Here is a 24,644-nt window from a genome sequence, read left to right on the forward strand (position 1 = left end):
GCTGGCTCTGTTGGTGGAGCATGTAACTCTTGATCTTGGAATTCTTTAATTTGAGCCCCATTTTGGGTGTAGAGATTACTTAAAAACAAAATCTTAAAAAAATAAGGTAGGGGGGGCACCTGGGTGGTTCAGTCAGTTGAGCAGCTGACTCTTGGTATCAGCTTAGGTCATGATCTCATAGTAATGGGATCAAGCTGTCTCAGGCTCTATGCTCAGAGCAGTCTGCTTTAGATTCTCTTTCCCTCTCCCTCCAGCTCATGTGCTCTCTCCCCTACCCTTTCTCAAATAAATAAATTAAACCTAAATAAATAATTAAAGGGGGCCGCACCTGGCTGACTGAGTCAGTAGGGCATGCGACTTTCTTTTGAGAGAGAGAGAGAGAATGTATGTGTGCATACTCGAGCATATGCAAGTGTGGAGGTGGGGGCAGGGGGAATAGAGGGAGAGAGAAAATTTTAGGCAGGCTCCACACCCAGCAGTGGAGCTCAATCGCACCACCCTGAGAATATGACCTGAACTGAAATCATGAGTCAGGGACACTTAGATGGTTCAGCAGTTTAGCGCATGCCTTCGGCCCAGGGTGTGATCCTGGAGTCCCAGGATCGAGTCCCACAACGGGCTCCCTGTGTGGAGCCTACCTTCTCCCTCTGCCTGTGTCTCTGCCTCTCTCTCTGTGTGTCTCTCATGAATAAATAAATAAAAATCTTTGAAATCATGAGTCAGATGCTTAGTCGACTAAGCCACCCACAAACCCCAAGCATGTTACTTTTTGATCTCGGGGTTGTAAGTCTGAGCCCTACCTTGGGGGTAGACATTACTTAATATAAGCTCTTAAAAAAAAATATTTTTTCAGGGCAGCCCCGGTGGCACAGCGGTTTAGCGCCGTCTGCAGCCAGCGTGTGATCCTGGAGACCCGGGATCGGGTCCCACGTCGGGCTTCCTGCATGGAGCCTGCTTCTCCCTCTGCCTGTGTCTCTGCCTCTGTGTCTCTCATGAATAAATAAATAAACTGTCTTAAAAATAAACAAACAAACAACAGATCTAAAGAAATTAGGCAAAATGTTAAGATTTAACAAGCTGGGTAGTATTCTACTTGTACTTTTCTATAATGCTTAATATATTTTAATTTTTCTTTTGATTTAAGTATTCTGTGCTTAATTTAGAAAATGCAGGAATCCCTGGGTGGCTCAGCAGTTTAGTGCCTGCCTTCGGCCCAGGGCGTGATCCTGGAGTCCCAGGATTGAGTTCTGCATCAGGCTCCCTGCATGGAGCCTGCTTCTTCCTCTGCCTGTGTCTTTGCCTCTCTCGCTCTCTCTCTTTCATGAATAAATAAATAAAATCTTTAATAAAAAATTTAGAGGGCAGCCCGGATTGCTCAGCGGTTTAGCGCCGCCTTCAGCCCAGGGCGTGATCTTGAAGACCCGGGATCAAGTCACATGTCGGGCTCCCTGCGTGGAGCCTGCTTCTCCCTCTGCCTGTGTCTGCCTCTCTCTCTCTCTCTCTCTGTGTCTCCCATGAATAAATAAAATCTTTAAAAAATAATAAAAAATAAAAATAAATAAAAAATTTAGAAAATGCAGTTTGTGGTGTGCCTGGGTGGCTAAGTAGGTTAATTAAGCATCTCCCTTCAGCTTGGGTCATGATCCCAAGGTCCTGGGATCCAGCCCCGCATTGGGGGGCTCCCTGCTTATCGGGGAGTTGGCTCCTCCCTCTCCCTCTGCTCCTCTCCTCCACCTTGGCTCATGCTCTCTCTGAAATAAGTAAAATCTTAAATAATAATAATAAAAAGAAAAAAAAGAAAATGCAGTTTAGAAGCATCAAAATCAATCAGAGAAGTAGACTTCCTTCCATTCTTTTTAAAATGAAAATTTTTTTCCCCTTTTAATATGAATTCTACAGGGGCATCTAGGTGGCTCAGTCAGTTGAGCATTTAACTCTTGATTTTGGCTAGGGTCGTGATATAAGGGTCCTGGGATAGACCCTTGTGCCTGACTCTGCCCTCAGCAGGGAGTCTGCTTGAGATTTACTCTTCCCATCTGCCCCTCCCCACAGCTTGCATGCACACACATGTGCTCTCTCTAAAAATAATATTTTAAAATAATAAATAAAATGCATTCTACATGTGTTCATTCTAAGTTATAGAACTTTATATAAAAAAAGCATGATAAATTTAAAAAAACATGATAAACTCTATTCCTCTTACCTTCATTGCATCAACATGAATTTCACTCAGTTGTTGGATACAAGCTTGGAGCTTCTTTCTGTCACCCAAGGTACTAAAATTATAATAGGATAAGCAAATCTATCATTATTTGCTTAATAATAATCCCTAGAGTATATAATAGTATATAATCAACTCTAAATTATCTACACTAACATAATAGGAAGTCAGATTAAAAGGAAAAATTAGGGGAAGCCTGGGTGGCTTGGCGGTATGGGTGCCTGCCTTCGGCCCAGGGCATGATCCTGGAGTCCCAGGATCGAGTCCCACGTCAGGCTCCCTGAATGGAGCCTGCTTCTCCCTCTGCCTCTGTCTCTGTCTCTGCCTCTCTCTGCCTCTCTCTCTCTCTCTCTATCATGAATGAATAAATAAAATCTTTTAAATAAATAAATAGAAAGAAAAAGAAAGAAAGAAAGAAAGAAAGAAAGAAAGAAAGAAAGAAAGAAAGAAAGAAAGAAAGAAAGAAAAAAAATTAATAATTCAAACACATACCCCTGCTAAGAACTCTTCCCCAGGCTTGGTCCTCTTTCCGTGGTAACTCAGACTTCAACATCTCCTATGTCTCTACTGAATGCTCAAAATTTTTTTAAAAAGATTTTATTTATTTATTCATGAGAGACACACAGAGAGAGAGGCAGAGACACAGGCAGAGGAAGAAGCAGGCTCCATGCAGGGAGCCCGATGCGGGACTCGATCCTGGAACTCCAGGATCCCCCTGAATGCTCAATTGATACTTAAGTTTTTTTTTGGGGGGGGGGGATCCCTGGGTGGCTCAGCGGTATAGCACCTGCCTTTGGCCCAGGGCGTGATCCTGGAGTCCCGGGATCGAGTCCTGCGTCAGGCTCCTGGCATGGAGCCTGCTTCTCCCTCCTCCTGTGTCTCTGCCTCTCTGTCTCTCTCTCTCTCTCTATGTCTATCATAAATAATAAGTAAATAAATGTTTTTTTAAAAAGTTTAACTTACTACATTTAAACTCAATTAGTTAACATATAGTGTATCATTAGCTTTAGCTGTAGAGTTCAGTTACTCATCCACAGCATATAACACCCAGTGCTTACTACATTACATGCCCTCCTTAACAAACCTACGTTAACCTAACTGAAGTTGTCATCTTCCCTCACAACCCTGAATTTGCATGACTCAAGGTAGCACTCTGAAGTAGAGCACAGTAAGAATAAGAAAGGACTTTGAAATCAGAACTGGGGGCGCCTGGGTGGCTCAGTCCATTGAGTGTCTGCTTTTGTCTTGCGTCGTGATCTCAGGGTCCTGGGATCGAGCCCTGCATCCAGCTCCCTGATCAGTGGTGGGTCTGCTTCTTCCTCTAACTCTGTGATTCCTCTAACCCACTCTCCCTCAAATAAATAAATAAAAATCTTAAAAAAAAAAAAAAAAAGAGAGAGAAGAAATCAGAACTGGTTCGGGACATCCGGATGGCTTGGCGGTTGAGTGTCTGCCTTTGTCTCAGGGCATGATCCCGGGGTCCAGGATCAAGTCCTGCATTAGGCTCCCTGCATGAGGCCTGCTTCTCCCTCTGCCTATGTCTCTGCCTTTCTCTGTGTCTCTCATGAATAAATAAATAAAGTAGTCATAGGTCATTGTTAGACTACAGTAAGATTTTATTTCTGTATTTCATCATTTCTGAAATCTAAAATTTCTCACAACTGATATGTACATTTAATGTACCAATATTTCTTATTTCTTAGAAAACTCTTTTAAATCAACAGTTGAGGGGGATCCCTGGGTGGCGCAGCGGTTTGGCGCCTGCCTTTGGCCCAGGGCGCGATCCTGGAGACCCGGGATCGAATCCCACATCGGGCTCCCGGTGCATGGAGCCTGCTTCTCCCTCTGCCTGTGTCTCTGCCTCTCTCTCTCTCTCTGTGTGACTGTCATAAATAAATAAAAAAAAAAATTAAAAAAAAAATAAATAAATCAACAGTTGATTATAAACTTGAGAAAATTTAAGTACTTTGTCTAAATTGCATTTTCCCTAGAAAGCAGAATCTAGGACAAGAGATTACATATAGGTCATTTATTTTAGGATATAAATCCTAGGAAAGGTAAAACAGGAAAGGAGAGGAAAACAGCACAAGGCTATATTAATAACTTGGTTACATTTGTACTACTGTTAACAACTTTGATCTCAATGGGATCTCCAAAGGCAGCTCCAGTCAGAATTTTGCCATAATGGAAATGTTCTATATCTGCCCTATCCAACATGGTAGCCGCTAGCCATAAGTGGAATATGGCTAAGAGAGGAATGGAAACTTTAATTTTAATTAATTTAAACATGTAGCTAGTGGCTTCTGTATAAGAAAACACAGCCTTGAAAAGTCCTGCAGAATCCACCTCAGAGTTATAAGATGGGTACAAGGTATGCCACATAATATTCGTATGAAATTCTATTTTGTTCACTCATGTCTCCCAAGTTCCTAGAAAAATTTCTCACACACAGTGGGCCCTCCATAATTATTTGTTGAATAAATCAGTAGTATTTGAGTCCACAAAGTAAATGGTTCTCTTTGAAAGCAAGCTCTACTGGAACAAATTCAATTAAAATAGTAAGCAACTAGGGATCCCTGGGTGGCGCAGCGGTTTGGCGCCTGCCTTTGGCCCGGGGCGCGATCCTGGAGACCCGGGATCGAATCCCACATCAGGCTCCCGGTGCATGGAGCCTGCTTCTCCCTCTGCCTGTGTCTCTGCCTCTCTCTCTCTCTCTGTGACTATCATAAATAAATTAAAAAAAAAAAAAAAGTAAGCAACTATTAAACCTAAGAAATAAGTAGTAAGGGGAATTTTGAGGGGACTAAGAGGGCTGAAATGTGATTATGAAAGAGGCAAGGTAAGGTCTTGAAGATTCTGATCTAAAGAACATTTACTAAAACTCAAGTAAATGTCTTAAAGGTGATTTTTTTTCCTCACAATTTGCTTCTATTATCAACTACTAAACAATAGTACATGAAGTACTAATCCTTTGTTTTGATACTTTGGTTACTGTTACCACAAAAACATTTAGCTAAGTGGACTTCCAGAAGGAAAAAACCTTATTTCACCACTGTTGCCAATTCTCTAAAAAAATACAAACCAAAAAAAAAAAAGGGGGGGGGGGGGGGGCGGATCCCTGGGTGGCTCAGCTCAGTTTAGCGCCTGCCTTCGGCCCAAGGCATGATCCTGGAGTCCCGGGATCAAGTCCCACATCAGGCTCCTGCATGGAGCCTGCATCTCCCTCTGCCTGTGTCTCTGCCTCTCTCTCTCTCCCTCTCTCTCTGTCTCTCATGAATAAATAAATAAAATCTTAAAAAAAAAAAAAAAAAAAACACAACCCCCCCCAAAAAAAATACAAACTCTCCATTTTAAGGAATATTTAAATTTTTGCACCTCAACCGTGATCTTTAAAGTGGATCCACACTAACCTAGACCTTACAACCTCCAGCCTTATATAGGAATTTCTAACTTTATTAAGGGCCAATGTGCTAATCACTTCATGTACATTGTCTCATTATTATTTTCCATTTGACAGATGCAGAAACTGAAGGGTTAAATTACTCGTCTCAAATCATACAATCAAAAAAGGACCAAAATACTTTGGATTGTGTCTTTAAAAAAAAACCTAATACCAAATATGCATTTCAGTCTTGAGATGACTTTAGGAAGATCTAGAAATATGTACAAAATAAGGTGGTAGCCTTGATTTTTCTTGTCAACATTTCTCTAACAGTTCTTATATATTTTTTGATGTGTATAATCCAATTATTCTGAACCTGAGAGTAAAAACTTGGCCACCACAAACTTCATGAAGGCTTGTCAGCAAAATTTTTTAAAAGAAGAATCATTAGCAATATTAAACACAGGATTTGCATGGCAAAAACAAAAACAACTGTGTTAACCAGCAAGTAGGGGATTCTGTTTTTAAGGACTTTTGCAGATTTAAAATGAAGACAGTTAATATCAGTGATCATGGGCTTTGTCCCTCTGAAGTGAATAACAAGGTCAGAACTATGCTTGGATACAAGGTGCATTTCATCATTCTTACCTTATTCCAAGTCTTTCAAGATCAGCCTCATTAAGGTGGAGCAATGTTAGACCTGTGATTTTATTTTCTTTAGAAGAAAAGGGAGAAAAAAAAAGATAAAATGGTTTCAATATTTACAGCATATGCTTTTTTAATTTCTTTCAATTTGGATTCGCCAGAATTTACTCAGCTCAACATTTACTAACCACCTACACCAGGCATTGAGTACCTAAGTAGCACTTTTTCATTTGTCACTTAGAAAGTCCTTTTTTGGGCAGCCCTGGTGGCGCAGCGGTTTAGCGCCGCCTGCAGCCTGGGGTGTGATCCTGGAGACCTGGAATCGAGTCCCAAATCGGGCTTCCTGCATGGAGCCTGCTTCTTCCTCTGCCTGTGTCTCTGCCTCTCTCTCTCTCTCTCTCTCTCTCTGAATAAATAAATAAATCTTTTAAAAAAAAATAGAAAGTCCTTTTTTCCCAACATGGGGCTCAAACTCAAAACCCCAGGTTCAAAAGCCACATACTCTATAGACTGAGCCAGCCAGGCACCCCTGCCACTTGGAAAGTCTTCATTTTAATTAGATAACTATACTCACAGGCTTTTTTTTGATAAATCAAGTGAAAAAAATTTTTAAGATTTATTTGAGAGAGTGCAAATAAGTGTGCAGTGGGGAGGGGCAGAAAGAGAGTCAAGCTGACTCCACGTTCAGCACAGAGCCTGCCTGACATAGGGCTCGATGATGCCACAACCCTGAGATCAAGACCTGAGCTAAAGCTGAGAGTCAGCTGCTTAAAGAACTGCGCTACCCAGGTGACCCTCAAGTGAAATTTAAAAAATTATTTGATTAGGGGCAACTTGGTGGCTCAATCAGTGAAGTATCTGCTTTCAGTTGGGGGGATCAAGCCCCACTATGGAATTCCTGCTCAGCAAGGAGCCTGCTTCTCCCTCTCCCTCTGCCTGCCATTCCTCCTGCTTGTGCTCGCGTGCTCTCTCTCTCTCTGTCAAATAAATAGAATCCTAAAAAAAAATTAATAAAATAGGAGTAAATTATTTGCGAGGCAGTCCAAGCTGCAAAATCAACAACTTCCTTCTAAAACAGGTGAGATTTGAGGTGGGTGGGGGGGAGTATAAATCTATTGTTCTTAGAACAGTCAAGTCAAAGCCATAGCCTGGGGGCACCTGGGTGGCTCAGCAGGTTGAGCTTCAGACTCTTGATCTTGGCTCAGGTCTTGATCTCATAGTCCTGAGTTCGAGCCCAGTGATGGGCTATGTGCTGGGCAAGTAGCCTACTTAAAACTCACAGAAAAACAAAAAAAGAACAATTTCAAGTTCAGTAAATTTCATTTTGTACTTTTACTTTAGCGTTAACCTAGTTTTCTGAAAATACTCTCAATAAACTCTAAGACATACCTGAAGTGCCTGGCTGACTCAGTAAAACATACGACTCTTTTTTTTTTTTTTCTTAAAGATTTATTTATTCATGAGTGACACAGAGAGAGAGAGAGGCAGAGACACAGGCAAAGGGAGAAGCAGGCTCCACGCAGGGAGCCCGAGGTGGGACTCAATCCTGGAACTCCAGGATCAGGCCCTGGGCTGAAGGCAGCACTAAACCACTGAGCCATCCAGGCTTCCCTCAGCTCGGGTTTTGATCTTGGGGTTGTGAATTCAAGATCATGTTGGGTGGGTTCCATGATGGAAATGGAGCCTACTTAAAACAAAAAATTTTTTTTAATTTTTAAACTTAAAAAAATAAAAAAATAAAAAATAATTAAAAAATAATAATAAAATAAAATAAAAAAATACTAGTACACTTGACATTTTTAATAGATACTGAGTTATGCTATTATGTAATTTTAGACAAATGGAATTATATTGTTTATAATTTATTTTTCACACCCAAGATATCACTTTTGTCAATTTTATTAAACTACATCATTTTTTAAATTTATTTTTAATTTTTTAAAAGATTTTATTTACTCATGAGAGACATAGAGAGAGACAGAGAGAGGCAGAGACACAGGCAGAGGGATAAGCAGGCTCCATGCAGGAGCCAAACTCGATCCCAGGTTTCCAGAATCATGCCCTGGGCTGAAGGCAGCACTAAACCACTGAGCCACCCACGCTGCCCAAACTACATCATTTTTAATGGCTGTCTTACATTCCACAATATAGATGCACCATAGTATATTTAACCAATTAAAAAAAAAGATTTTATTTATTTATCTGACAGAAAGAGCAGGAGAGTGAGAAGCAGTCTCCTCACTGAGCAGGGAGCCCCACGTGAGATCATGACTTAAGCCAAAGGCACATGCTTAACTGACTGAGCCACCCAGCAACCCTATTTAATTAATTTTTTCTGATCCTTAAGCTAAGAAATTATATCCAAATAAGTATGCCTTAACATGAGTATACTAAACCGATGTGATAATTATGAAGATTTTACAAGACAAAGTATGAGAAGTGCAGAGAATAGTACTTCACACAAAGTAAATGCTAACATTAGCTCTCACTGTTAGGTACAACTATTATCAATGGATAGATTATTTCTATACTTTCTTGCTATTTATAACCAACGGTTGAAAGATTGATCTTGAATATGTTTCTTTGGACACCTGTACAATTCTATCTGTAAATTCCTACAAATGAAATTTCCTAAGTAAAAAAGAATTAACAAACTGTCCATGGTTGAGCCAATAGACACTTCCATCAACTTTACTGGATCAGCCATTTCTCCTATTGTTGATCTTTAAATATTTTCCTATCTAAATAAAAATTTGATTATTTTAAAAATTACTGCAGAGATTGAATGTCTTTTTCTATGTTTGCTGGCTGGTTGTCAATAATCTATTCTTGTGTTCTGCTCATTGTTCTACTTTTTCTCCCTGCTCTTTATTAGTTTTATAACTTTGGTTATGTTCTCCAATGATTTTTTTAAAATTGGTTTGTTTGGGCAGCCTGGGTGGCTCAGCGGTTTAGTGCCGCCTTCAGCTCAGGGCATGATCCTGGAGACTGGGAATCGAGTCCCATGTCGGGTTTCCTGCATGAAGCCTGCTTCTCCCTCTGCCTGTGTCTCTCTCATGAATAAATAAATAAAATCTTTAAAAAAAATCATCTGTAAAAAATATATATATTATATATAATATTAAAATATTATATGTATAATAAATTATATATTATATATATTATTATAATTATTATATATATTATGAATTACAGCCTCTAAATTTCAGGGTTCTTGTGAGATTGTGTTCCATAATGAGGAAAGGGCTCCAACACCTTATACTTCGTTTTGTCAAATAAAAACAAATCCAGACTAAGATAAGGATTAGAAAGACTATTTCAATAGGGAGAATGTTGTGATCTCAGAAATCTCCAAAATCAAACAAAAAGGTGTAGTTGTTTTTCATAAGGTAAGAGAAGGGTTAGCAGACTCTTTAGGAGGGAAGTGACCCCACTAGGGTCTGACAGGACAGTATCCTGCTATGCTCAGCCAGTTCCAAGAAAAGCTGATCATGGAGCATTCCACTTTTTAGTTCTTGCTCCAGTTTAGGACCCTCTAGGAGAGAGAAGCCTGACTAAAGTTTAGTCAAGACCAAACAAACAGGGACGGTTTGTTTGGCTCAGCGGTTGAGTGGCTGTCTTCAGCTCAGGGCATGATCCTGGGTCCGGAGATGGAGTCCCACATCAGGCTCCCTGTGAGAAGCCTGCTTCTCCCTCTATCTATGACTCTGCCTCTGTGTCTCTCATGAATAAATAAATAAAATCTTAAAAACAAACAAAAAAAAAAAAAAAAAAAAAAGACCAAACAGTTAAGAAATGAGCAGTTGTAGGGGTATCTGGCTGTCTCAGCCAGTGGAAAATGGGACTTTTGAGCCCCCTGCTGGTGCACAGATGACTTAAAAATAAAAAATCTTGGGGTACCTAGATGGCACAGTCAGTTGAGAGTCCAGCTTTTGATTTCTCTGGTCAAGATAGTGAGATCCAGCCCCAAGTTGGGCTCTAACCTTGATGGGGAGTCTGCATAGGATTCATTCTCTCCCTCTTCCTGTCCCAGCCCTACATGCACTCATGTGCTTTCTCTCTACAAATCAATACATCTTTTAAAAATTAAAATATAAAAATAAAGATCTTTAAGAGAAGAAAGAAATGGGGATCCCTGGGTGGTGCAGCGGTTTGGCGCCTGCCTTTGGCCCAGGGCGCAATCCTGGAGACCTGGGATCGAATCCCACATCGGGCTCCCAGTGCATGGAGCCTGCTTCTCCCTCTGCCTGTGTCTCTGCCCCTCTCTCTCTCTCTCTCTCTCTCTCTGTGACTATCATGAATAAATTAAAAAATTAAAAAAAAAAAAGAGAAGAAAGAAATGACCAATTCTAACCACGTGGTCAGTTTTTACCAATTAAAAGCATGTAGTAAGAGGCACCTGGGTGGCTCAGTCGTCTAGTCTAAGCATCTGCCTTCAGCTCAAGTCATGATCCCAGGGTCCTGGAATGGAGCCCCAGGTCTGAGTCCCTGCTCAGCAGAGGAATCCCCTCCCCCCACCCCCTAGCTCATACTCTCTCTTTCCCACTCATGCTCTCATAGATAGATAGATAGATAGATAGATAGATAGATAGGCAGACAGACAGATAAAAAAAAGTCTGAGCCCCCTGGGTGACTCAGTCAGCTACACTAAGCATCTGCCTTCAGCTCAGGTCAAGATCTCTGGGTCCTGGGACGGAGTTCCCTATCGGGCTCTGTTCAGAAAGGAGTCAGCTTCTTCCTCTACCCTTTCCCCCTGCTCATGCTCATGCACTTGGCACACGCGCTCGCTCTCTCTCTCTCTCTCTCTCTCTCACACACACACTCACACACACACACACTCTGTCTCTCATGAATAAATAAAATATTTTTAAAAATAAAATAAAAATAAATTTTTAAAGAAAATTTTATTTATTTATTCATGAGAGACACACAGAGAGGCAGAGACATAAGCAGGAGGAGGAGAAGCAGGCTTCCTGCGGGGAGTCTGATGTGAGACTCAACCCCAGGGCCCTGGGATCAGATGCTCAACCACTGAGCCACCCAGGTGTCCCATTAAATAAAATCTTTTTTTAAAAGATTATTTATTTATTTATTTATTTATGAGAGACACAGAGAGAGGGGGGGAGGCGGGGGGGGGGGGCGGGCAGAGACACAGGCAGAGGGAGAAGCAGGCTCCATGCAGGGAGCCTGACATGGGACTCGTCCCGGCTCTCCGGGATCACACCCTGGACTGAAGGTGGCGCTAAACCACTGAGCCACCTGGGCTGCCCAAATAAAATCTTCACATGTAGTGAGTTCTGATAGCATGAGACTGTGGGTTCAAGAGAACAGATAACTCTGCAGGTTGATGAATTAATCTTTAGAACACCACTGAACAGAGGGCCAACAACACAATCATATTTTGGAGATAGAAAATATAAAACTACTTCATCCCCATCTATTGCTATTCAGAGAAAACTTCCATTCAGCCTGGAGGAAAACCACAGGCGGAGACAAGAGAGAAGTACGGTTTCTGACACCGTCAAGCTATTTTTTAAGTCCTGAAACAGTTAAAGTTCTTCCCACCCTAGACAAACAAGAGTCCACCCATAATTGCAAAAAAGTTTACTATATTTGTAAATGGCACTACCTTCCTATAGAACACTTCAGAGGATAAGACAGAGAAAGGGTAAGCTTTACACCCATTAGGGGAAGTTGAGAAGATTTCATGCGGATGGATGCTTGGACTTGAGCCAGTTGCTTACAACTCACGACCCGCACATCTCCCCCTGTGATGTGGCCAAGTTGTGGACTGCTGGGAGTTCAGTGGTCAGGTGAACAATCTGGGTTCAGATTTAGCTAAGGAAACTGATTTTAGAAAGCAAAACATAATCATTACCAAGCTCTACAAATGCAGTCAGCAAACACATTGAGCTCTACTGGGATGCAATGGGGATTCAGGGGTCGACAAAACATGTTCCTCCTCCCTTAGGAAAACCCCGAGTAGAGCAATGATGGGGGGGGGGGGGTGATAACAGAAACTTAAAAGCAGGAACACAAGGGTGCAAGCAGCTGCAGTAGTAGCACAGAGGGTTTCCGAGCCCAGTGCGCCTGAATGACAGGTCTGGGAAAAATATTCTTCTAACTTTAAAAAAAAAAAAAAAAAAAAAGGAACCGGGTCTCACCAGTCCGGCGCTGCTGTGGGAAGTTCCAGAAGAAACCCACCAGCGTCAGCCCAAGGGCCCCGCCCAGGCTCACAGTCCCCCATGTCCCCCACCCCAGACGCCTCGTTCCTCCTCTCTCCATCCCCGCTCCCGCCCGCGCCCCTTCTGGCACCTCCGCGCGCCTCCGCTCCCCTCCCCGCCGCAGGTCACTCCGCCCGCGGCGCCCCCCGCCTCAGGCCACCCCTGCTGGTGCCTCCCGCGCGAGTCTCCCCTCCCCGCCTCGGGGCCCCGGCTCGGGAGCGCTCTCCGCCTCCGGTCCGGACCTTTGGTACCTCCCCGAGCAGGTCTTGCTTCCCCGCTCCGGGTCCTCTCGGAGGCCGCCAGGTCACTGCCCCGGGGCGCCCTGTCCTCAGGCCCGCGGTCCCCGCCTCGGTGGCCGCGTCCCGGCCCCTCAGCCCTCTAGCCCTGCTACCTCGGAAGCGTTCCAGTAGTCGGGGATCACCGAAGCCGCTGCGCTTTAGGAAGCAGCACACCTGCTCCGGGCCCCAGCTCTGGTGGTCGGGGCGGAGTTCGCGGCCCGAGGACCTCCCCGCCGCCGCGGAACGGGTGTTTGGCGGGGTTCTCGGACTGCCATCGCACCGGGGCCGCTTGAAGGGCTGGTCCGAGTCAGCTCCCTGCATGGCTACAACCCGCGCCCGGCACAGCACAGTCAAGAACCGCGGCGCTTGGACCGCGCGCAGGCGCACAGGCGGTCGGCCGGCCGCAAGGACGAGTCCGCTCCGCGCTGCCTGCCTACTGGCCTCCCGCGCAGGCGCACTGACGGCTCAGCCCTTGGGGCCGGCAGCCCAGCCACTTCAGCCACCGCGACCCCGTGCGCAGGCGCAATGGCAGCCCAATGGCCCTCCACCCGCCCGAGAGTTTACTGGGAGCGAGCGAGCAGAAGCGGAGACAAGGCCGTGCTAATAAGCGCGACGTGGCAAGACTGTACCTAGGACCCGGAGAAGTCCCGTCACAGTCCCGAGCAGGGGCTCTTCGGGTGAATTGAGAGTGCCTTCCTCCAAATGAGCATCCTGGATATACCTTTGGCTGTGTTTTAGATGCCCCAAACTTTTTTTTTTTTTAAAGGTTTTATTTATTCATGAGAGAGACACAGAGAGGCAGAGGCATAGGCAGAGGGAGAGGCAGGCTCCGTGCCAGCACCCCGGGATCAGGACAGGAGATCAAGGCAGACACTCAACCACTGAGCCACCCAGGTGCTCCGTAGATGCCCCCCAAACTTAGAAGAAACCTAAAAGGCCACCAGGCTGCCAGCAGCTTCCCAATTAGAGAAAAATGGGAAAGAAGCTGATCTGGAAGACCCTGGAATGATGTCAAATCTGATATGAAGGTAATCTTGCATTTCTCAAGTTCTACAGTGTTGCCAGGCAGTTAGAGGGCCCTGGGGATGCCTGTCCATGAACTGTTATCTTCAGGTTTCCAAACAGAAGCACACTTCGGGCAGCCCGGGTGACTCAGCGGTTTGGCGCCGCCTGCAGCCCAGGGTGTGATCCTGGAGACCAGGGATCGAGTCCCATGTCAGGCTCCCTGCATGGAGCCTGCTTCTCTGCCTGTCTCTACCTCTCTCTCTGCGTCCCATGAATAAATAAATAAAAATCTTAAAAAAAAAAAAAAAGAAGAAGAAAGAAGAAGAAGAAAGAAGAAGAAGAAGAAAGAAGAAGTACACTTCAAACTTCTCTCAAAAAGAATCCTCAACGGGATCCCTGGGTGGCGCAGCGGGGTTCGCCTGCCTTTGGCCCAGGGCATGATCCTGGAGACCCGGGATCGAATCCCACGTCGGGCTCCCGGTGCATGGAGCCTGCTTCTCCCTGTGTCTCTGCCTCTCTCTCTGTGTGACTATCATAAATAAAAAAAAAAAAAAAGAATCCTCAACCCCCCGCCCCCCATCCTAACTCTTTACCCAGAGGAAAGGAAGCAGCCAATCTGATTACTGTTAACCAAAACTCACCTGAGTAGATTTAAAGATCTAATTGGCTCTATTCAATGATTCACGAATAGGGCAGCATCCTATCTACTGAAGAGAAAGGAGCTGTACAAAATGGAAGGCTTTTAAAGGCAGGAGGTAAGACAAGAAAGTCATAGCAAAAGAAAGGATTATTTTAGGCATCACCCAACTTTGAAAGACAGGGGTCACCAGGCTTCTGGCTTGCCAGTGCAGGCCAGGATATTCCAGACTGAGTGGTTAAAGGTCACAGTCCTGGGAAAGGCTGAAATTGCGGTTAGATTAGATATTAAGTATTGGTTTGCTGATGCGGAGCTTAGCAGGTGACTTCATTTGCGGCCTGTTTTTTTTTTTTTTTTTTTTCAACATTACTTAAAAACTTATCCTCAAGGGCTTTTACCGCCTGGTGGTAACAGCCTATAAAAATGGGAGGCAGGGGATCCCTGGGTGGCGCAGCAGTTTGGCGCCTGCCTTTGGCCCAGGGCGTGATCCTGGAGACCCAGGATCGAATCCCACATCAGGCTCCTGGTGCATGGAGCCTGCTTCTCCCTCTGCCTGTGTCTCTGCCTCTCTCTCTCTCTCTCTCTCTCTCTCTCTCTCTCTCTGTGACTATCATAAATAAAAAAAAAAAAAAAAAAAAAAAAATGGGAGGCATAGGGGCAGCCCTAGTGGCCCAGCAGTTTAGCGCGGCCTTCAGCCTAGGGCCTGATCCTGGAGACCCAGGATCAAGTCCCATGTCAGGCTCCCTACATGGAGCCTGCTTCTCCCTCTGCCTCTCTGTCTCCATGTGTATGTGTGTGTGTTTCTCATGAATAAATAAATTTTTAAAAATGGGAGGCATGTCCCCCATCATGTTAATCACTCAGAGGCAGAACCAAATTTCCCTATAGATGTTAGTGTGTGGGGCAGCCCAGGTGGCTCAGCGGTTTAGCGCTGCCTTCAGCCCAGGGTGTGATCCTGGAGACCTGGGATTGAGTCCCACGTCGGGCTCCCTGTGTGGAGCCTGCTTCTCCCTCTGCCTGTGTCTCTGCCTCCCTCTCTCTCTCTCTGTGTCTCTCATGAATAAATAAATAAAATCTTAAAAAAAAAAAGATATTAGTGTGTGCGATTAACTGGTAATAGGACTACTGCTACCACCACTACAGCCAATACACTGTCCCATCAACTCAGCCATAGATCCATCTAGGGATAAAGGATGAGTAAGACAGGGGCACCTAGCTGGCTCAGTTAGTAGAGGAAGTGACATTTGATCCTGGAGATATCATGAGTTTGAGGCCCACGTTGGGCATAGAGATTACTTTAAAAAGCAAAACAAAATAATAAGTAATTGAAAAAAAGGATGAATAAGGCAGATTATCATTGTGCATATGAACATTACTGATCTTGTGGAGAGCAAAATATCCTTTTTTTTCTTTTTTAAGCAATCTCTCCACCCAATGTGGTGTTCAAACTTAAAACCCCGAGATCAAGAGTTGCATGCTCTACTAGCTAAGGCAGCTGGGTCCTCCATAAAATATTCTTAGCATACACTTAGAGCTTTACTCTGATGCCAGGCACTGTTCTAAGGGTTTTACAAATATTAATTAATGTATCACAATAACCCTAGGATATAAGGAACTGAGATACAAAGAAATAAGTAAATCATTTTCTCCTGGTCACACAGCTAGTAAATGATGAAGCCTAGATTCAAACCCAGACAATCTTGGGGTGCCTGAGTGGCTCAGTCAGTAAGGTGTCTTCCTTCAGCTTAGGTCATGGTATTGGGATCCTGAGATAGAGCGCCTTTTTGGGCTCCCTGATCAGCAGGGAGACTGCTTCTCTTTCTTCCTCTGCCCTTCCCTGGCTCCTGCTCTCTCTCTCAAATAAATAAATAAAATCTTAAAAAAAAAAAACAAAACACAACAATCTAGCATGGCTTCAAAGTCCATGCTCTTAATCACTTTCTAACTATTGCTTGTTATGGAAATTTTGATATAAAATTATTTTATATGGGATCCCTGGGTGGCGCAGCGGTTTGGTGCCTGCCTTTGGCCCAGGGCACGATCCTGGAGACCCGGGATCGAGTCCCACATCGGGCTCCCGGTGCATGGAGCCTGCTTCTCCCTCTGCCTGTGTCTCTGCCTCTCTCTCCTCTCTCTCTCTCTCTGTGACTATCATAAAAAAATAAAAAAATTAAAAAAAAATTATTTTATATTAGTTTACTAAAAATTTTCAATTGCTCCCTTGTCCCATAGACCCACTTGCCTTTCATCTGCACAGAAGGGCCAGGTTCAGCAAAACATGCCCTTAAGCTTCAGAATAATTTGAGAAAAGAACAGAGTTTCCAAGACTCAGGAAGCCCAAACAAAGGGGTAAAAGAGACAATCAATAGCATATGAATGAAAGCTTATTTCAATTTGGAAATAGTTGGCTTGAAAACATATTTTTCAGTATTGTGGGAAAAGCTGCCCTGGCTGCAAGATTTCTTTGGCAGTAGGTGATAAAAGCAAGGTTTTAAATTTAATCAGATTGGTTTGTTCGAAGCAGTTGCTTTTGAGAACTTTAATTTTCTATTTGTTTGTGTTAAAGAGTGTCACTTAATGCCATATTTATTATTTTCCTCCTAACCCCCTACTTTCTAGGGGCCCTAGATCTTGCACAAGGTGGTTGGTTACTTGCTCAAGATCACATGGCTGGTAAGTGACAGAATGGAGATTCAAAGCTGACTCCACCACTTCCAGCTTTCCAGTTTGCCAGTTCAGTTATAGTCCTGGTGATCTTGCTCCATTTAGTCTTTCCACAACATTGGAAGAGTTACCTACTTAACTTTGGCCCTGTGCTCTGGTCATGTTGAGGGAAATGACTGCTCAGCCTCTCCTTTGATGTCAAACTTGCCATCGTTCAGACTAGAAAAAAAAAAAAAAACTAATTTCAATTATTTTAAAGCCCATTGCTTAATAATCTTGAATATACCCAGCAATTTTTTTTTTTACCTACCCTTATCTAGCTACCCTTTCACCCACCCAGCTGAGCTCGGCAATTTTATTTCCATCAGCACTAACCTTGTGGTTTTATATCTCTCCACAGCTTCCTCTTCAACCAGTGCTGCTGCTTCTCAATGCCAGCTGTCATCACTCTCTTTCACTTCCCCTTCACCCTTCACTGAACCTAGCCTCCTCAAGACATTCTTTTCTCTTTTTTTTTAAATATCTGCCCCAAGTCCCAAAGCCAAGCCAAAAAAATTTTTTTTAAGATTTTATTTCTCAGTGGGGATCCCTGGGTGGCTCAGCGGTTTAGTGCCTGCCTTCGATCCAGGGTGTGATCCTGGAGTCCCGGAATCGAGTCCCGAATCAGGCTCCCTGCGTGGAGCCTGCTTCTCCCTCTGCCTGTGTCTCTGCCTCTCTCTCTCTCAGTTTGTGTCTCTCATGAATAAATAAATAAAATATTTTAAAATTTTTTTATTTCTCAGTAAGCATGCTGTGGGGCTTGAACTCACAACCCCAAGATCACTCTACTGACTGAGCCAGCCAGCCAAACTCCTCCAAGCCAAAATTCTTAAAAACAACAACAACAATAATAGTTGATTTTCTCATCTGATAAAAATGATGCTCAAGGAGGAAAACTTAGAGGCAAAATGTGTATATATGCACCTACAGATACTAAGATCACTAGTAGGTGCTCCGTAAGTCTTTTTCTGTTCATAAATGTAGAAACTTATCTCCAGGGGGCACCTGGGTGGCTCAGTTGATTAAGTGTCTGCCTTTAGGGACACCTGGGTGGCTCAGCAGTTAAGCATCTGCCTTTGGCTCAGGGCATGATCTCAGAGTCCTGGGATCGAGTCCCACATCGGGCTTCTAGCATGGAGCCCACTTCTCCCTCTGCCTGTGTCTCTGCCTCTCTTTCTCTCTCTCTCTCTCTCTGTGTGTGTCTCTCATGAATAAATGAATAAAATATTAAAAAAATAAGTGTCTGCCTTTGGCTCACATTATGCTCCCAGGGTCCTGGGATCAAGCTCTGAATCAAGTTCCCTGCTAAACAGGGGAATCTGCTTCTCCCTCTGCCCCACCTTGTTTTCTCTCTCTTTCTCTCCCTCTCTCTCTCTCTCTCTCAAATAAATAACATCGTTTTTCTTTCTTTTTTTTTTAAAGATTTTATTTATTTATTCATGGGAGACACAAGAGAGAGAGAGAGAGAGAGGCAGAGACACAGGCAGAGAGAGAAGCAGGCTCCATGCAGGGAGGCTGATGTGGGACTCGATCCTGGGTCTCCAGGATCACACCCTGGGCTGAAGGCAGGCGCTAAACCACTGAGCCACCCAGGCTGCCCTTTTTTCTTTCTTTTTAAAGAAACTTATCTCCGGATCTGGGAGTTCATTGAAAAAAGAGACCTTGCATAAGGTCAATAGTCACCATATTAGAGTACCTGCTATAAGTCAGACATCCTACTTGTGCTTTACTTTCTATTCATAATTTCTTTTACTTTTTAAAAGATTTTATTTATTTATTCATGAGGGGGGGGTGCAAAGACATAGGCAGAGGGAGAAGCAGGCTCCCCATGGGGAGCCCAATATGGGACTCGATCCCCAGACCCGGGATCACGCCCTGAGCAGATGTTCAACCACTGAGCCACCCAGGGTTCCCTCTATAACTTCTAATCCTTATAACAACCTCAGTCGATACATATTAGACTAGTTAGATTTATTTGGTTATAAATACATTCATCCATTCATTCAAGAAATATATATTTTTTAAGATTTATTTATTTGAGAAAGAGAGAGAGTGAGAGAGCAGAGGAGAGGCCAGAGAGAGAGGGAGAGAGAATCCTCAAGCAGATTCCCCACTGAGCATCCCAGGGCCCTGAGTTCATGACCTGAGCCAAAATCAAGAGTTGGATGCCTAACTAACTGAGCCACCCAGTTACTCGAAGAAATATTAATATTTACTGGGTACTTACGAATTTGCCTTGCACCTCAGACATATCAGTGAACAAAAGAAACAGAAATCCCTGCCCTAGTGAAACCTATATTCTATTGGGGAGAGACTGGCAGTGAATAATAATATAATTAACAATAGTAAACAAGGGTGCCTGGGTGGCTCAGTCATTAAGTATCTGCCTTTGGCTCAGGTCATAATCTCAGGGTCCTGGGATGGAGTCTCACAGGGGGCTCCCTGGTCAGTAGGGAGTCTCTTCTCCGTCTCCCTCTGCCCCTCCCCCCAAGCTCATTCTCTCTCTCTCTCTCTCTCAATTAAATAAATAAATACATCGTGTTAAAAAATAGTAAACAGGGCAGCCCCGGTGGCGCAGCGGTCTGGTGCCACCTGCAGCCCAGGGTGTGGTCCTGGAGACCGGGGATCGAGTCCCACATTGGGCTCCTTGCATGGAGCCTGCTTCTCCCTCTGCCTGTGTCTCTGCCTCTCTCTCTCTCTCTCTCTCTCTCTCTCTGTGTTTCTCATGAATAAATAAATTAAAAAAAATAGTAAACATATGTTAGAAGTTAGTGATATGGAAAAAATTTTAAGAGGAGTGAAGAGGGACAAATTCACAATTTTGGAAAATGCCATTTAAGCAGAGACTTGAAAGAGATGAAGGAGTCAGCCATGCAGGCATCTGAGTAAAATCATTTCAGACAAAAAGAGCAATAGTTGCAAAAGCTTTGAAGCAAAATCATGTCTGGAGTTGAGAAACAGCAAGGAGGCCAGTGTGGATGGGAAAAGTGAAAACGGGGAATTATTAAAAGATGAATTAAGCCATGTGGGAAGATAGGAAGGGCTGCAAGCTGTAAGCAGATCTGAGATTCTGTCTTTACAGCTCCACATCTAGAGATGAAAGAAAGCTTCTGCTTCTCCAGTTCCAACAGAATGACTTCAACAAGCCTGGATTATGTTCATTTCTGGAGCAATTGCTATGTTTTAAAATAATTGACCCAGTCAGGTCACATGTTACCCTGTGGGTGAGAAGTCAAGGTCTAGGAAGAAGAGAATTGGTTCTGAACAAAGACCCTAGGTGTTGTTGTACTCATTTAATATGGAAGGAATTGAAGGTCAGAGGGGTGAAATGACTTGCCCAGGGTCACGCATAGGTATTAAATGCTTTGGGATTTGAACTCAATTCTGCCTTAAGAACCATTATTCTTGGGGTACCTGGGTGGCAAGGTCAGTTGATCAGGCAATTCTTGGTTTCTGCTCAGGTCTGGTTTTCAGGGTCATGAGATCGAGCCCTGCATCAGGTTCTGCACTCAGCTTGGAGTCTGCTTGAGACTCTCTCTACCTCTCCCTCTCCATCTGCCTCTCCCTGCCTCAAATAAATAAATAAATCTTAAAACAAAAACAATATTGTTCTTTTCTGTAACTTGAGCTGGGTACAAGTTCTATTGCTTTTAGGCATTGACAGAAATGGGCCATCCCATTCTAGAGTTTAGCTTATTGTGACTCCCTGTAACTAACTCAATGTTTGGGGTGATATGAACATGTATGTGGTGGTTGGGATGCTCAAACACCTAAAGGAGTGGCCAGACTTCAGGGACTGGGGTAAACAACCCATGGATCCTTTTTTTTTTCTTTAAAGTAAATTCTGGGGATCCCTGGGTGGCTCAGTGGTTAAGTGCCTGCCTTTGGCCCAGGGTGTGATCCTGGAGTCCCGGGATCGAGTCCCACATCAGGCTCCCTGTAGGGAGCCTGCTTCTCCCTCTGCCTGTGTCTCTGCCTCTCTCTCTCTCTCTTTGTGCCTCTCATGAATAAATAAATAAAATCTTAAAATAAAATAAAATAAAAGTAAATTCTATGTCTAATGTGGGGCTCAAACTCATGACTCCAAGATCATGAGTCACATGCTCTATTGACTGAGACAGCTAGGTGCCCCCACTCATCTCATGTATCCTTTTATTTATTTATTTTTATTTTTTAAAGTTTTTTCTTTTCTCTTTTTAAGATTTTATTTTTTAAAATAATCTCCATGGGGCAGCCCCAGTGGCCCAGCAGTTTAGTGCCCGCCTTTGGCCCAGGGCGTGATCCTGGAGACCCAGGATCGAGTCCCCACATCAGGCTCCCTGCATGGAGCCTGCTTCTCCCCCTGCCTGTGTCTCTGCCTCTCTCTTTCTCTCTCTGCCTCTCATGAATAAATAAAGTCTTAAAAAAAAAAGTTTAAAAATAAAATAAAATAATAAAATAATCTCCACACCCAACCCAGGGCTTGAACCCACAATCCTAAGATCAAGAGTTTCACACTCTACCAAATGAGTCAGCCAGGCCACCCAGATCTTGGATCTTTGATAAGAATACTCAGCCATTTAATCACTATTTTTGTACTTCCAACTTCATGAGCCACTAAACTTCCTTAGTTCTTAGACAAGTGTAAGTTGGATTTTCTCTTTTGTGTGTGTGTGTGTGTGTGTGTGTGTGATTTGAATTTTTGGATGTTCTCTCATTTGTAGCTGAACGCATCCATGATATACTTCATAGCTTTAACATCTGACAGGGCTGATGTTTTTCTTTGTTGTGACATTTGTACCTAGGCTAATTTAGTCTGATTCTTCATCACTCATGTCCTATGATCCCCAGTGAATATCATGTCTGTTAGCCAAGTTCACAAAGATTTTAAAAAAATATATTTTATTTATTTATTCATGAGCGACAGAAGAGAGAGAGGCAGAGACACAGGCTGAGGGAGAAGCAGGCTCCATGCAGGGAGCCTGATATGGGACTCAAACCCGGGTCTCCAGGATCATGCCCCAGGCTGATGGCGGCGCTAAACCACTGAGCCACCAGGCTGCCCAGATCTTTGCCTCGGGATGCCTGGGTGGCTCAGAGGTTGAGCATTTGCCTTTGGCTCAGGTCATGATCCCGAAGTCCGGGATCCAGTCCTGCATCGGACTCCCCGCCAAGGGGCTTGCTTCTCCCTCTGCCTACGTCTGGTCTCTCTCTCTGGTCTCTCATGAATAAATAAATAAAATCTTTAAAAACAAACAAAAAACCCACAAAGATCTTTGCCTTTAAGAAATTTCTTGTCATTCTGTATGTTGGCAAATTGAACACCAATAAAAAATAAATTTATTATTTAAAAAAAAAAGAAATTTCTTGTCACTCATTGAATTGGGCCCACTTGTTAGAACTGAATTGTCCCCCCCCGCCCCACACTGTCAATCCCAGTGTGACAGGGATTGATTGACTGATTTTAGTAAGCTCTACTCTTAATGTGCAGCTTGAACCCAAAATCAAACGTTGAATGCTCTACTGACTGAAACAGCCAGGTACCCCTGTCCTTTTTAAGGAAGTAATTAGGGTTAAAAGCAGTCATATAAGTAGGGTCCTAATCCAACAGAACTAATGTCCTTATAAGAAGAGGAAGTGGTACCAGAGACCTCTGAGGTTGGATGCGTGGTTTCTGGACCTATTTTGGAAGCATAAGCAGCATTATATTAGTTATATTAATTTAGCTTTACATTCTGTTTTTGTTGTTGTTCTGTTCCTCACTTAATTGTGTTTTATGTTCCTCTCATGGACAATTAATCATTAACTGAGCCTTTTTCACTCCTTGCTCCCTATTTGCACATTGATTATAGAAACCTGATGGTAAGCAGATGATGACATTTGTTTTGAAAATATCTGATGTATCCTTGTACCACATCCTGGGTGGTGTCTTACTGTCCAGAAGAATGCATAGATTCAGATTGTTTCTTTTCTTTTTTTTTAATTCAGATTGTTTCAAGACTTCCTGGCTGAGATTTCAAGAAACCCATCAACATACTGATGTAGGCAGGCCTGGTCTGAGGACCCAGAGGTGGCCCCTTCAGGACTAGACAAGAAGGTCCTTGGCTTTGTGCAAGATGGAAACCAAATGCAAGCCAGGAGGAAATGAGAACAGAGTTTATTGAATAGTATAAGTAATAGGGTATAGCATATGCATTGTTGGAGAGACTTGAAAAAGTGAGCCTCTCTGTTGCTTGGGGTTAGAGGTTTATATTGGAAAGGGGTCTAGAGTACCTGTTCCTTCAGAAATCAAGGTAGGTTCCCATCAAAGGTGAGTGTCAGATAAACAATATGTGTTATTCCATAAATCACCAAAGGTAGGGGTACTGATCACAGTGTTGATGGAGGTTTGTTCGAAGCTATCATCCTAGAACACATTTGGGATCCAGTCTTCTTAAATTTTATCAGATGTTTGGAAGCCTAGGAGGAGACTTAGAGAATGATTAACTTTCTATTCTTTTTCTCGAGTGGCTTCTTTGGTTTGGCCTATGGTTGGACATTTGGTTTATTTATTTCTTTTTAAAAAATATATTTTTTAATTTATTCATGAGAGACACAGAGAGAGGCAGAGGGAGAAGCAGGCTCCATGCAGGGAGCCCGACGTGGGACTCAATCCCGGGACTCCAGGATCGTGCCCTGGGCTGAAGGCGGCGCTAAACTACTGAGCCACCCAGGGATCCCCTGGACATTTGGTTTACTCAGATGCACAATATAGAGCATGAGTAAATGGCAATTAGCAGAGAAACAGCAGAAATGGAGCCTTTCTAAAATGGACTCCCTTCCATTTCCCTATCTTGTTCTTTATTTTATTTTATTTTATTTATTTTTTATTTTTTTAATTTATGATAGTCACAGAGAGAGAGAGAGGCAGAGACACAGGCAGAGGGAGAAGCAGGCTCCATGCACCGGGAGCCCGACGTGGGATTCGATCCCGGGTCTCCAGGATCGCGCCCTGGGCCAAAGGCAGGCGCTAAACTGCTGCGCCACCCAGGGATCCCCCTATCTTGTTCTTTTGAGGGGGAACGCAGGACTAGCTCAGGACAAAGCACATTGACAAGTCCTTGAAATAGGCAAAGGGACATTCCTCTATAGACCCAACTGCCTCGATGTTCATACTTTGCTAAGGGCAAAGGGCAATCTTAGCTTAACCCCTAGGATCCTCTAAGTCTACTTTAACATATATTTAACATATAAAAATTCCTTTAGAAATTTCCCTTAACCCCCCCCCCCCTCGCCAAGATACGTGCTGGTAATCATCCCCCAAGCACCTGGCCCACCGATATACATCCAAAAGATCTCATTAACTCCGGGTTTATTAACGGTAACAAGTGACCTTTTCCCAACAATAGCTAGCCCCCTCAAGGTCCTGGGAATCTGCCTTCCAAAATTCCTTACAGAGTATGCTATCCTCAAACCCCTCCAACTCCCAGGTATGGAATCAGCCTCCCCTCACAAGCCCAGGGCAGCAGCTCTTCCAGCCCACAGGTCCTGTCCCCATGCTTTAATAAAACCACCATTTTGCAGCAAAGAC

The 24,644-nt window shown here is 43.7% G+C and overlaps 1 protein-coding gene across 2 annotated transcripts in view; it reads right to left on the bottom strand.

The window, feature by feature from the left end:
* Positions 1 to 17,275, bottom strand: part of SAMHD1 (SAM and HD domain containing deoxynucleoside triphosphate triphosphohydrolase 1) — a 56,697-nt gene extending 39,422 nt beyond the window's left edge. Inside the window, exons 1-3 of one of the 2 annotated variants that reach the window (XM_077873034.1) lie at positions 17,192 to 17,275; positions 6,252 to 6,318; positions 2,204 to 2,276 (exon numbers count right to left, since the gene is read on the bottom strand). In XM_077873034.1, coding sequence (XP_077729160.1) covers positions 2,204 to 2,276; positions 6,252 to 6,318; positions 17,192 to 17,267 — 216 coding nt within the window. In that variant the 5' untranslated portion in view covers positions 17,268 to 17,275. Of the gene's footprint in view, positions 1 to 2,203; positions 2,277 to 6,251; positions 6,319 to 12,863; positions 13,212 to 17,191 lie in introns of those variants that run through there. The other variant, XM_077873035.1, reaches the window with a different exon arrangement.
* Positions 17,276 to 24,644: the final 7,369 nt, after the last annotated feature.

This window comes from Canis aureus, chromosome 26 (assembly GCF_053574225.1).
Source record: "Canis aureus isolate CA01 chromosome 26, VMU_Caureus_v.1.0, whole genome shotgun sequence".
Classification (NCBI taxonomy): Eukaryota; Metazoa; Chordata; class Mammalia; order Carnivora; family Canidae; genus Canis; species Canis aureus.